The 14,567-nt window shown below is 30.9% G+C and overlaps 4 protein-coding genes across 4 annotated transcripts; 2 read left to right on the top strand and 2 right to left on the bottom strand.

Annotated features, from left to right (window-relative positions):
• Positions 1 to 1,974: 1,974 nt before the first annotated feature.
• On the bottom strand, positions 1,975 to 3,470 carry LOC131840945 (synaptobrevin homolog YKT6). The gene is made up of 2 exons (XM_059189162.1): positions 3,250 to 3,470; positions 1,975 to 3,077 (listed from the first exon to the last, which is right to left on the bottom strand). Exon 2 carries the CDS (start codon positions 3,037 to 3,039, stop codon positions 2,443 to 2,445), a length of 597 nt encoding a protein of 198 aa, XP_059045145.1. The 5' UTR covers positions 3,040 to 3,077; positions 3,250 to 3,470; the 3' UTR covers positions 1,975 to 2,442.
• Positions 3,471 to 3,853: 383 nt separating this feature from the next.
• On the top strand, positions 3,854 to 7,734 carry LOC131840937 (transcription initiation factor TFIID subunit 8). The gene is made up of 6 exons (XM_059189153.1): positions 3,854 to 4,430; positions 4,725 to 4,823; positions 4,905 to 5,092; positions 5,741 to 5,891; positions 6,284 to 6,418; positions 6,887 to 7,734. Exons 1-6 carry the CDS (start codon positions 4,283 to 4,285, stop codon positions 7,003 to 7,005), a joined length of 840 nt encoding a protein of 279 aa, XP_059045136.1. The 5' UTR covers positions 3,854 to 4,282; the 3' UTR covers positions 7,006 to 7,734.
• Positions 7,735 to 8,869: 1,135 nt separating this feature from the next.
• LOC131840938 (proteasome subunit beta type-2-like) lies at positions 8,870 to 10,532 on the bottom strand. The gene is made up of 4 exons (XM_059189154.1): positions 10,305 to 10,532; positions 10,035 to 10,228; positions 9,583 to 9,745; positions 8,870 to 9,061 (listed from the first exon to the last, which is right to left on the bottom strand). Exons 1-4 carry the CDS (start codon positions 10,408 to 10,410, stop codon positions 8,907 to 8,909), a joined length of 618 nt encoding a protein of 205 aa, XP_059045137.1. The 5' UTR covers positions 10,411 to 10,532; the 3' UTR covers positions 8,870 to 8,906.
• Positions 10,533 to 12,153: 1,621 nt separating this feature from the next.
• Positions 12,154 to 14,523, top strand: LOC131840948 (mitochondrial tRNA-specific 2-thiouridylase 1). Its single transcript, XM_059189166.1, has 5 exons — positions 12,154 to 12,656; positions 12,753 to 13,103; positions 13,185 to 13,411; positions 13,511 to 13,678; positions 13,952 to 14,523. The coding sequence occupies exons 1-5, from the start codon at positions 12,581 to 12,583 to the stop codon at positions 14,249 to 14,251; spliced, it is 1,122 nt and encodes a 373-aa protein (XP_059045149.1). The 5' UTR covers positions 12,154 to 12,580; the 3' UTR covers positions 14,252 to 14,523.
• The last annotated feature ends 44 nt before the right edge of the window (positions 14,524 to 14,567 follow it).

A 14,567-nucleotide genomic window follows, 5' to 3' on the forward strand; every position in this document is an offset into this window, starting at 1 on the left:
CTAAATTGTTGATTAGAAGCTAGTTCGTTCGGGTGAACAGCAAGATGTGCCCTATATTTGGTGCGTTTTCCCAATTTCTTCCTTGAGTTGGTGATGAACCACGGTGCTTTTAAGATGCACTTTAGGATTCAGTTTTGAAAGCGTTGGAGTATTCAATATTCGGGTGACAGGTTTCCCCATAGCTGAATGTCGGAAGTCCAGATTAGTATGAGTGCAACCTTGTATAATATATGACAAGTTTAGTTGTCCTACCTACATGAATAAATAATTTCTGATTCGTTTTATTTGTATAATTTTTTTTTTAAATACATTTTCAATAATTTTATAAACACGAAAGTTTGTAAGTTTCGTACTTAGAAACTTTTGCGTTCTTAATATTATTAAAATGTATTTAGAAAAAAATGATTGTTACTCTTTGACGCAGTGACTACTTACTGAACGGATTTTGATGAAACTTTACAGCACAGATAAGATAATATTACAAACTTTAAAGTATAGCTTATGCATTAAAATAACACAGGCTATATTATTATGTATTGGCTATAGGCTATATTATTAATTTAAAGCGGGTGAAACCGTGGCACAGCTAGTTAATTATATACCAACATTGGTAACAAGCAGATCAATACAAAGAATAATACTCATGAATAAAAATGTTAGTACTGTTAAAGAAATCAAAACCGCGACTATAGGAAGTAAGTCACGGGTTTCAATAGCAAACCCGTGACTTACTTCCTATAGCACTATACCTTCCAGACTGTCAAAGAAGTATAGTACATTGTCATTCAGACATTGGTTTGTTGAGTACCTAAGTATATAATCAATTTTGTTAAAAATGATTCTTCGAAACTAAATATTGCATCGAAAGATGTTTCTTTCGATGAATTTAGTGTGGTGTAGATACTTACACTATATAGAAAATAAGCAACTGCAGTAAGCAATATCGGTCGTCATAATAGTAATAGGTGCCTACAATTACAGACTGGGTATAATAAAAAGTAATCATAAAAGACAATAAAATTATTGTTGAATTATAACATTTATTATTAAACAATATGGGAATATTTTATAATTGTAGGCAATTTAGTGGGTACATACATAAAACCTACAGATACAATTTTTAACATGTTACTTATCACATTTGAATACTTGTGTAATTATACATGACAAAATCTGTAAAATATTTTAACATAATAGTTTATCAGACGCAAAAAAGCCCACATGGAAATGTATACACCATTATATTACATTGACACATCTAACAGTCCTAGCTCATACTATATTTAGTAATGTGTAATATATTACTAATATATAATATAATATATTAACATAATTAACTACAACACCTCCCCAAAATACACAGTATATTTTTGTGTAAATGTAACTATACATTTTAAAGGTACATACACATTCATGATGTACCTTATCATTAGGTATGATGCAAATAACCGTTGCAGGAGGTATAACAATCTCATAATTTTACAACTGTGTATTAGTATATATATTTATAAATTGTAAACACTGTTCAATTTGCCTATTACAAGTTACTGTTCAGTTTGCACACTATAACAATAAAGTACATAAAAGATAAAGAAATAGCACCTCACAACATGCAACTAGACATTTAAATTATAAATGTTACAAAAAGAAGATGATTATTCAATGGTGTATAACTGCAAGCATTGTTGGTACTATATCTTAGTATCTATATAATTGTAAATAAAGATATATATGTTTAGGCCTCATCTCAAGTTCTCATAATATATAATTCATACTAACTCTACACAACTGTATACCATATATTTATGAACACAATCTACAAATTGTGGCATAAGTGATGGAATGTTAAGCCAATAAAGAAAAATTGCAACAGCAAATTCACTTCAAAATGTGAATTGAAATACAATTACATGTCTATTTTGATTAATTAAAACAAAATAGAATTATTAAATGACACTAATTGTCATTGGTATCATACTGTTAATATCAAAAATAAAAAACCTACATTAAAATTATACAATTTCAATAACAATGTAAGCCTCATATTTCATATTAATGAATGAATGTTAATGAATAATATAAGAAACTATAAAATGATAAAGAATTTAATAGAATGTTCATTTCACAATTTCAAGTAAGAAATATTAGAAGTAATGTATATTAGTTCACTGTCGTGTTGGCAACAGTACTAATTAATTAGGGTTTATCAGCTCCTGTCAGGTGAGCGCACACAAGTACATACTGAAGATACAATATTGTTTATGAATAAATAGATAATAAGTCAATGAAATAATAGCTTTTACTTTTTCCTTGTATTCATTATGAACCCCTTAACATTCCACATCTTAGTTTATACATTATTATAATTGAACAAGAAACAGCAGAGCAACACCAAATACTTTAAATATACAATGGCCATATTACACCGAACATTGAGATTTTTCAGTAGGTACAGCAGCTATTTGTTTTGCGAGCAGTTTTGTAAAATGTTTTACTATGTAATGACAAACTATTAGACTTTTCTACTAAATCATCTAGCTTTTCTCCTCTTTCTAATACAGCTTTTATTGTGTCATGCAAAATAATCTTTGTTTCGTCCAAGTCATTCTGTATTTTGGTCAATGCATCAGCTTCTCTGGGATTCTGGTATTTAGCCAGATACTGAGGCAAAACTGGGAAATCTATAGTTGTCTCATTACCAGTGGCCCAGTTGGCAGCTGGTACAGCAGCTGTAAATTCATCAAGAATTTTTGTTATTAATGTGTGTGCCACTCTATTTGGATACTCATGATCTGAAATTAATACACCAGCCAAGTTGTCCGCTCGCACATACACCTGCAGCATATATTCTCCTTCTTTCACTGATTGCCGTGAAGCTGGATGTGTTCTCTCCACCATTGTCTTACTAACAAATGTCATAAACTCTTGCACAGAGCCCCTTTGGAAAAAGCTGAAGCTTTGTAAATCATAAGCTGCTTTAAGTATTGAGGCATTATTAATTCCTTTATGTAATACTAAAAGTGCATATACTTTGACCATTTCTGCTGTATACTTTACTAGATTAGTAACGCTAAAACCTGAAACAAAGAATTTCAACTACAATAGTCATAAGTCAATATAAAATAATATGTGTTGACCAACAAGTAATAAAAAATCAAAGACATCAGCGGCACTTTAGGTTTAATAAAATTATATTTGTATTATTTTATTATTATATATATTCTAAACTATAAAAAATTAAACACATACCTAAGTGAAAGCTACAATAATAAATTTACGTTTTACGGATTCAACAATGTTTCATTGGTAGTAAATACTGAACACATTCATAACACACTAGACAATACTTTTCAAGTTATATTTAATCAAATTGGTTCGTCTAAGCTATATTTTTTAATAAACAAAACAGGAATAAATTAGATCTTTGGAATTTTTGATTTCGTCATAGTCAAGCACAGATCAAAAATATTCAGAAAGACATAGTCGAGATAGTTAGTCAATAAGGGATGTTTATTGACTGACTATCTCGACTATATATAAATATTTGTTCTGATCTATTATTAATTATTAATCTATTATCAATTCAAAAAGCAATTATTGAGTAATCAAGTTTTAACATACGATCCAAATGGCCTAATAAATCAATATTAAATGATGATAGACTAAAAAAATACACTCACATGTTAAAAAATTGGTGTGAGATTATTATTTAAGAAATAATCGACTGAATCAAATAAATGATTAATTATTATAATCGATTTATCACGGAGAATGTGACATCCTTATAGTCAATTTAAATTGTAGTAAAAAGTAGCTTTATAATCTATGGTTACCATCTGTGTTGTGAACTGTCGTCGATTCACACCAACACAAACTAAAAAATATAAAGAGATGTCGTCGACAATCAATGAATATACCGTCCACAGATTATACTACCATACCATACTCCTAATATTGCTTTATTAAAGATAGTATTACACTCAATCACAGAACACTATTATCCTAGCGGACACTCAGTAGTATTAATGCCCATTGTAAATATATAATCCATTAATCTTCCTTCTATACCCCACCTTAACTTCTCTGATCCATATACTAAAATCCAAAATATTCCTGTATTTATTAAATCCTATACTTTCCCAAACTTTGAATTTGGCAAATACACCAACATGCCAAGCCATTGAAAAGAAAAAAAACAGTTATAATTTCTCTTTTAGTTTGGTATTTTCTTACTCTTACAAAACTTATATTATTTTGTTTTGTATCTGATACCAACATAGTTATGACTGAAAACGTAGAAAAATTAGAATCTGGAAGTGATGCACGACGTCGAATACTGAATATTGCTGTATCTACAGTTCTTTTGGAGACTGGTTTTGAATCTGCAGACAAAATTTCTTTAGAAACACTCACAGAAATGCTTCAATGTTGTAAGTAGTAGCTCTACTATATTTGTAAAAATTGGCTTAAAATAAAGACCCGTCATAGATTACTATTCAAATATCCATTTAAAAATTTTGTCAGCCTCCTTTGCCCTAGCGGTAGCACACTGCTTCCTTCCGATAGTCGCGGGTTCGATTCCTCGCACGATGTAAACATTTGTATTCATGGATTTATACCCATTGTTTGTATTGGTTGGGTGATTCCTATCTATGTATTTACAAATTTGTATCAATTATCTAATATGCTGTTATGACTTACAGAGAGATTTGATTTTATTACAGTTTTTACAGAAATTGGTAACTCTGCTAAAGGCTACTGTGAGCTTTCAGGCAGAGTTGAACCTGTTCTTGGTGATGTTGTGATGGCTATGATAAATATGGGTATGTTATAATGAATAATTGTATTATAATGAGAAAATATATTTTTAAATATGTGAATGCTTATTTGTTATTTTACTCTAGGTATTAGCATACAAGGTTTAGAGCAGTATGCTGCTAGACCAAACAGACATGTGATACAGCCCCCACAACAAGCCCCAGCTCCTCGGACTCCATCAATGCTATCAGCTGGTTCAAAGGCAAAACATGCATCTCACATACCATTCTATTTGCCATCTCTACCTGATCCTCATGCCTACATAAGAACACCTGTAAGTTTGAACTGAAATCTATACATATAAATAAAATTGGAGTCTGTTTGTAATATTGAAATTTACCGTATCTTACTATATGCATATGAATATAAATACAGTACATACCAAAACAACAAAAAAAATTGTAACATTTTTTTACAATTTTTGTCTGTCTGTTTGTTTTTTCTGGCTAATCTCTGAAATGGTTGAACCGATTTAGACGGGAAAATTTTTGGCAGGTAGCTGATGTAATAAGAACTAACTTAGGCTACTTTTATTTTATAAAAATAAAGTTCACGCGGACGAAATTGCAGGTGCAGCTAGTCATGAATATGTGTATTGTATAAGTACTGGACTAATAACTAACATGTAATAAATATTAGTTCTTTATCTGATGGGCATTAATTGTTGACAGGTTCTGTGGTCCACTTGTTTAGAACAATTCCTTACTTTGGTTGGTTGCAGGTTCAATTCTTTGCATGATATGAATATTTTATTCATCAGATTAAATTATATTAGTCCCAGTATTTTCTATGTATATAATGTATTTAATTACAAAAAATATATATTATGTATGTCTATCAGTTGTTTAGTACCAATAGTACAAGCTCTTTGCAACTTGATGGCACTGTGTGATTTGTCCTCTGTTATTTTTATTCATTGCAGACTCATAAGCAACCAGTAACTGAATATGAGGCTATTAGAGAAAAAGCTGCAACACAAAAAAGAGACATTGAAAGAGCATTGACAAAATTTTTAGCAAAAACAAGTGAAACACATAATCTTTTTAATACAGAGGATAATCAAGTTTTTCCATGTATGTAATAACTTTATTCTTGCTTACTCATATTTTATCAGACTAATAACTTAATTTTCCATGATCACTTGGTTTCATGATGATTATGCAAGTGTATAAAAGTGAGACTTTGTAGCTTGTTATAAATCTGGAGGACACATCTAGAGAACACTCAGATCTGAACAAATATTAAGATAATTCTCCAGCTTAATCCTCAAGAAAGTTCATTAGAAGGCCCCATTATACAAAATATTATAACATTAACATATCCTGGAGGATTCATAGTGTCTTGTTGCATAAAATTAGTTTATAATATTATCAATGAAATATAAAAAACAACTTTACAAAATGTAAGTTTTTGAGTGAAATAATCAGAGTTGTTTTATCTCATTTACATATATTTTTGTTTTCAGTGATTGCATGTAAGCCAACGTTTCCTGCTTACTTGCCGTGTTTGCTGCCTACAGATCAAGTATTTGATTTTGACGAATTGGAATACCACTTCCAAGTTGCTAATAGAACTGAAGATGTGCCAGCAGAAAAGAAAGGTATTTTTATTGTTTTGTTAAACATTTACGTAGAATATATTTTAAATGGATGGAATTGGATTAATTGCCCAATCAGTAAGAAAAATTGTAAACTGATGAATGCATTCTAACTTCATTTGAATGAAACTAGAACAGCATTACATATTCATAAGATAGAATCTTCAGTATAGGATCTTCTTCTTTCATATCAATGGCAACTTTAATATTAAAACTAAACTTTAAAATTAAACCTAAACCAGTACCTAGTGACTTTAGGGCACAATCGGTTGCCTTGTTCTGGTCTTTCTTTGTGCTTGATGATAATAAAAAAGGGTAGGACATGAAATCGGTCATTGTTTGGGACAGATCAGACAATTGCAAGCTTCCCAGGCAGTAATACCCTATTACAGCAAGTTGTGCATGCAGCAACCCACATTCTGTTGGTTTTACATGATTTGAAATAATTTTTATTATTTTTTAAATTCACAGACCAATCAGACAATGAAGGTGATAATGGCGGGGATAATGATAATGCTAACAGTTCACAAGCAGAATCCCAAGACCTTCCCGTAAATTCTAGCCCTGACAGAAATAAGTCTGGCGGATAACACAATTTATTGTATCAATGTAACTTATTGTTATGTACCAAATAAGAGATATGATTGTAAAACAAATCTTTATTTTTTGAGTTTGTGCAAATTTTAAAAATAACTCAAATGTAAATGGCTCAACAATTCAGTGGATAAATTTTGTCGTTTTTATATTTAATTTATAAGAATTTTGGTCTCATTTCTGAAGAGAAAAAAAGATTAAGATAATTGCAGTTGTTAAGGGCATAATTATGTGAACTATTCAAACAGAAAAATAGAGTGTTTATGAAAACAGATTTTTTTGAAAAAATCTGCAATCCTGCAAACAGAATTAATTTAACTGCAAACTTAATTAATAATACCCAATTTTATGTATTCTTTAAAATTAGGAGATCTTAATAAAAGCCGGTCTAAAATATCTCAAAGAATGGGGGATAGGACATACCTTATTGGATTGCTAGCAATGTACCATCTCAGGCAAACGTACACACGGTTCCCCCTTGAGACTATCATCATACATTCATAGTGAATTTTCACAACGGGCTGACAGAACTGACCTCTTGTTTATTATCCTTCGCTGCTGCCCTGCTAGTGTAACGTGCTTGTGTGGCAGATGCAGCATTCCATTCTTACAAAAATAATCTCTCAGAGATGTATATATGTAGTATAGTTTAAAATTTAAAACAAAATGTACGAAATTTTCTAATGCACAAACTTTATTGGATTAAATACAAGCTTTCTAAGCTCTGCTTTGGTTTAAATTTTTACCGATGTTGTTCCTATATCTTTAAGGAAGGGAAAATATTATTTAGAAATCAGCAAGTTCTTGTTTTCCTTTCTACTGTTGTTTTTCCATGCCTCGTTTAGTTTATATTTTAAGAATCCAGTTTGGTTATGTCATGAAGTTCGTGTATGGATAATGTTGTTAATAAGTTCCTAGAGGGAATGTATCGAATGTAAAGTTGGATGAAAATCAGTGGTCACAAACAGCTCCGCATATGAGACATCGAGGGTCTTGGTATTAATCAAGTAGGTACAGGACATTGGTCTCGCAGCTTTTCTGTTGCTTCTGACAGATTTATTTTACCGATTTTTAATGATACTACAGCTGACTGGCGATTAAGAAGTCCTTCTCTAAATTTACCTGAATAGCCTCAGGTCTAGAGAGAATAGGATGACATCCTGGGCGAGGTCACCACAGAGTATTTACTATGGAGTAGTGGAATGCTGGAATGTTATGAAATCGGGCTTATGGCTTCATATCTTACCCATCATCTCATTTGGGTACTCTACTCAATAATAATTCCTTGCGAATAGGGCTCGGATTAGGATATATAATCCGAGCCCTAATATTTGTGGAGCACAGGTAGATACTTAAGGGTCATCATAAACTGAGGTGCGTGGAAATATTTCTAAGACATGGTGTCATTCATATGAGAAAAGTAAATATTCGTTCCGTTTAGATGCCGCCCAGATTATGGCGTATTCGGTCTCTGCTGTTGGAGTAAAGGTAAGTACAAATGAACAGGGCGGCTCTGGGAATGTCACACTTATTTATTTCAGTGGTATTCGAAACTACAGCTTTAGCGGGCAACAAATGTCTAAAAGAATTAGGATAGTGTAGACAGAGGCCACAATCCCCTTTATAGATTGTATCTCGTTCAAATGATTTCTTAAGCAATTGTTGCAACTGCCAGCATCATGGAAAACTATCGGTATGGTACAAGACAATAATTTTAGTTGGCAATTGTTTTATACTTTATGATTTAGAAATTGTGATAATAATTGAGTATATATAGTATATAATTTATTTCGTAACTTTCTAAATTGTATTTTAAATACATCTTATATAATTTTAATACATATATAAAATAAACACCAATTACTAGAAAATTTTATTTACCCTTACATTAAAAAGATTACTTTAAGGATTCAGAATTGATGACAGGCAAAACTTTAATTTCATCCCTAGTGACTACAGTCACTTGGAAATTGGGCAGGCTAACGAAGAGTCTTTTATGAACCTCCTTGACACATTGCTTCAATATTTCATATGCTTCTGCTTCAGTTGCATCTGGTCAGAAAAAATAATATTTAATTTTTTGCCACATGGATTAAATCCAGTCACATTTTGATTTTAACACAAATATATACAGGTTTCATAAAAGGAACTATGAAATTTTTAAATTATTAATAGACAATGACTAATATCCTTTACTATAGGCCCAATAATTCATACAACACCATCAAGTCTTAAATTTTGTTATGAATAGTAGACATCTGATAGATACATATTTCTTTATTAGTAATTTGTATCTATCAGATTAATATAAAATATGTATTTACAAAAATGTATGTACATATACAAATAGAAAACTAACAAATGTTTCCTATGTATATTACACATATATGTATTTATAAGTGATTGTTTGTATTGGTCCAGACTAATACAAATATTTGTACCATGTGTGGAATCAATCCCACACCCATTGGAAGTAAAGTGGTGTGCTAAACCACTAGATCACAGAGGTAATCATTGTGAAAAAATGACAAATTAAATATTATATGGATGTAGAATCTGTAAATATTTTATACCTTTTTTATAATAACGATCCATGATACTCAAACTGAGGTAGCCTCCATAACCATGAGCAGCAAACGGAACTTTTACACTGGATGCCAAGTAGTCCATAAAATACAACTCAGGGCCATTCTCTTTGTCATATCCACCCAGAAGAAGATTGACAAAATATGGTGTCTGCAAAATATAAGGTTATTGTAAAGTTCAAGTAAAAAGTGATATTAAAGTCTGCTGATTTTATTAGGAAATTATATTGGAAAAGAAACTGATAGCTACTTATAAATAGATACAGTTAAACCTATCATGCATTAACATTCTTAAGGACATTGTTAAGATCTGTGTTCTATATATTCCCTTCACAGGTTATAATGCGAACTTTTTAGAGACAATTTTATATGGTTTCCCTTGGGTAAAAATAATATATATATATAATAATATATTAAAAACAAATGGGTTTGTTACTAACACTACTTCTCAAATATTCAGCTAAATTTCGACGAGTGAAATTTGCTGCGGCTGTGGGTCCAAGTTCATAACCATTACGCATCTTGTACAACTGAATGTTCTTCGCAATGTACTCCGCAAACTGATTTGTATCACCAGAATCGCCGATCACGCCCATCACCAACCTATCCGAGATTTTGTATATCTTCTCTTCATCTGCAAATATTTAATACAGATATAGTTTCAATTATATCAAAATAATTAAATACCCAATAATAAACCGCTAACTCACCATCCTTCATAACCATAATACTGTGGCTGTTCGATTGATCAGCAGCAATCATAACAAAATCATTGCACTGTATTCCCAAAAGACATTGTAAATTAATATTAGACATTTTGTTTCAACAAGAAATTGTAGAATCGACAAATAAAATGAAAGAATTTAAAATTGTCAATTCATTCATATACAAGGTATACAATTATATTGCCGATTAACTGTGTTGCCAGAAATGTATGGTCTGGATGTCAGATGACAACGGATGAATTAGAATGGAAAAAATAAAATTATGATATCAATTTCATATTATATGATTGTTATTTCAAGTTCCGTTTAATGCAATACATCGTTTGTAATATTTTATTTGCTTGTGTTACCCAAGTGCGAGTTAATTAATGTGTCTATTCTTTCTCGATTAAACGTAAGATGTAGAAATTCTACACTGCGTACGATTTTGTCAGTTATATGAATGACGGTTGTTTGACGTTCTCTTATATTGTAGTATAAGAAATTCTGATAGAAACTTATCTCTTTAGAGTATTATGTTCCTTGCTTGTTATAGATGAATGTTTTAATGAATGTAGATTGTTGGAAGAGTAGAGGAAGGCCGAAAAAGAGAAGAAGGAAGGACTGTGTGAACGATACAATGACAAGAAATGAATTTAATATCCAGTTAACCGCGAACAGGTTGAATGGAGGAGAGAATTATATTACGTTGACTTCAAATAAATGGGATTATAGTCGTATTTTTAATTAGACGAAGCTAACTGGCAGTAGCTAATGTCACGTTGTGAAATAATGTTGCCATATTTAAAGTAATACTGATGCGTTCAGTTCTCGGTCAGATGAATGAACAATGAGTGTGAATAGTTAATCATTTCAAACTACAAAATAATATTATTTCTATTTTACAATAAAGTTGTATGAAAGTGCTCTGATATAAGTTACTAGTGTTATGTAACTACAATCAGTTATTTGACGGCTTATTACAAAGCGCGCTGTGGCACTAGTAGCTACTAGTACCAACACCGATCAACGTCGCGAGCGTCGGTCGTCATTTTGTTCGTAATTCGGCTTCTAACCTCTGGTCTGAGAGCACAAATGCTTTTTTTGCACTCACACTGTTTTGTTATTGTTTTTGATAAATTTTTCCTTCTGTTGTGTTTGTGGTAATAGTTGTAATAGTGTATATTGTATATTTGCTATATTGTTTCGTACCAATGTATCCTCCTCATGGATGGATGGAAATGGATCCTCAACCATGCATGTCAAGCCAAAGCTTGTCTCCAAGAAAGAAGAGACCACGGATTGCTTTAAGCGTTACCGAAAAACTTATGATACAAAACGTCTACAAACACGTATTTGAGGAGAAAGTTGCATCACTATTACCTATTGAGGCTCCCGAAAAAAAATAATGTATTTCAAAAACATAATAAGCTAACTTTTTGGGAATTGGTGTGACCTCAGTCTACAATGTATTAAAAGAATACAAAGAAAATGAACAATTTAAGTCTCTGGAGAAACGTGGACCAAAACACTGTTTCAAAGATAAATTATTGTCATTTTTCAGACAGATTTATAATTAATGTCACCGAAAGCAACAATGATTTTTTTATCTGATGATGAATAAAAACAAATTTTGTAATAAGCCTAGTTTTTTATTTTTATTACCTAACTATATTATGTTAGATATTTTATACATCTATAGTTTTAACTACATGATGTATTGTAAATAGGACAGTCTTAAAAGTTTCCTCGCATTTTTTTTCTTCATTTTTCAAATACTCTGTATTCAGTATAGGTAGATACTAGAGGAACATAGTTGTGTAAAACTTGTTGGTATGTATAAAGCACAGCTAAAATTCGAACCCCGTACCCGATATCGGCAGTTCGTAACACTAACTATTCACTAGACTAGACAATTGAGGCAATTCCATTAATTCAGGATTTTTTTCAATTATTCACTTTGTCACAACACTATTTTTATTTCATCAAATACTGACAACACAGTAAACGTCAGTTGACTTCGTCTAATTAAAAATACGACTATAGGAAGAAGCAAGCAGTGATCGAAAATTTGAATTTCGATATTGGTCGTTATTGACAAAAATAGTGCCGTCTTTTTTACCCGAAACAGTTAACTAACCTAGCAAACCATAATAAAACTAGTCTTTCTAAATTTGTGATGTAACAAAATTAAATAATTAGTTTTAATTTTAATATAGTGTCGTCGTATTTTTTTTTTAAATAAGTTGCCGTATAAAATTTGTAATTCATATTTACGAATAATGTTTAAACGAATAGCACTTGGTATTTCTGGAGGGGTAGATAGTGCTGTTGCAGCATTAATTCTTAAGAGAGCAGGTAAATTTACCTACAACATTGTTAAAAATTTTCTATTAATAAATTATTCCGGGTGTATGCTGTTTATTACATTTCATTATTGATTATATTTTACAGGATACCAAGTCGAAGGAGTTTTCATGAGAAATTGGGATGGTAACTATGAAGCTGGTTTTTGTACGGACGAAAAAGATTTAGATGATGCAAGCTTCGTTTGTCGAAAACTTGATATTCCTTTGCATAAAGTCTACTTCATCAAAGAATATTGGAATGAGGTATTCACAGTGCTATTAAAGGAGTATGAAAGTGGAATAACACCAAATCCAGATATACTGTGCAATAGATATATCAAATTTGATAGCTTTTTCGAACATTGCAGGAAAAATTTAGAAGTTGACGCTATTGCTACTGGTCATTATGCAAATACATCTTTTGGTCCATTCTTGCAGAAATATTCAGACAACAAAGGTAAATTAATGGATAACATTTATTATAATAACATACGATGGTAAACATTATATCATTAGTCATGTATATTTTATTTTTCAGAAGTGCAGTTATTGCAACCAGCTGACAAACACAAGGATCAAACATTCTTCCTATCACAAGTGAAACAATTCTCACTTAGACGTTGCATGTTCCCTTTAGCTAATCTTAAGAAAAGTGAAGTCAGGGATATTGCAAAAAAAGAGGGCCTTATAAATGTAGCTGATAAAAAGGATAGCACTGGTATTTGTTTTATCGGAAAAAAGAGATTTCAAAGTTTTATTGAAGAAGTAATGACTCAATTTTTTTATTTTTTCCCTGCAAAGAAATATTTGTAATACAAACATTTGATATAAATTTTTATACCATCACTGTATGACTTATTTCAGTATATTGAGACAAGAAAAGGATTCTTCATAGATATAGATACAGGTCAAATAGTTGGTGAACATAGTGGTCTACACAAATGGACAGTCGGTCAGAGATGCTGCCTTGCTAATTGGAAACAAGCATATTTTGTCTTCAAAAAGGATTTGCAGACTAACAACATTTATGTGGTATTTATATATATGTATACTGTATATAATAATGAACTCATAGCTAACTACTTATCAAGAAAAGTGCAGAATGGTTAATTATACTTTATATAATACTAGCTACTCACCCCAACTTTGCCTGCGTGTACATGTATTATACATATAAATCTTCTTCTTGAATAACTTAACAAATTCTTCTACTTCATATTATTTATAATACATGGTTATACAACAGACAGTGAAAAACCATGTTATGTATTTAAAAAAAAATGTAATATAGAATTGTCTTTTCAGGTTGCAGGCACTAAGCATCCGGCTTTATGGAATGATCTATGTTTTACAAATAAACCTCATTGGATACATAGAGAACCTATTGAATTAGCAGACAATGGTGTACTGAACTGTTACTTTAGGTTTCAACATACTAAACCATTAGTGCCTTGTAGAGTGGTAAAAAGTTTTGTTGGACTCACCATTATATTAGAAAACCATCTAAGAGCTATAACAGAAGGTCAATATGCTGTCCTTTATAAAAATATCGAATGCCTTGGTAGTGCAAAAATAAACAGTGTATCCCAACATCTTATTTACTAATTATTTAACATTATCAATTGTTAAATAGGTATTTAGTTTTAAGTAATAGAAAATATATGATTTGTTGTCTTCCTAATAAAATGTTATAGTAAAACAAAATTATCTTATTGTTTGATTTTCCTTTTAGTATATATTTTATTGAACGTAAAATTAATAAAAAAATACAGGAAGCTTACTATCTATATTACATTTTAACTACCATAACCTGTATCCTTCTTTAAATATTCATTTTCTACATTCCATGATATTGATACATTGATGCATTCCATGATTTTGTTAGGATATGCACGCATTAAAACATTGAAACCGTAATAAA

Source organism: Achroia grisella, unplaced genomic scaffold (genome assembly GCF_030625045.1).
Source record: "Achroia grisella isolate CSIRO2021 unplaced genomic scaffold, CSIRO_AGI_Agris_v1 utg152, whole genome shotgun sequence".
Lineage (NCBI taxonomy): Eukaryota > Metazoa > Arthropoda > Insecta > Lepidoptera > Pyralidae > Achroia > Achroia grisella.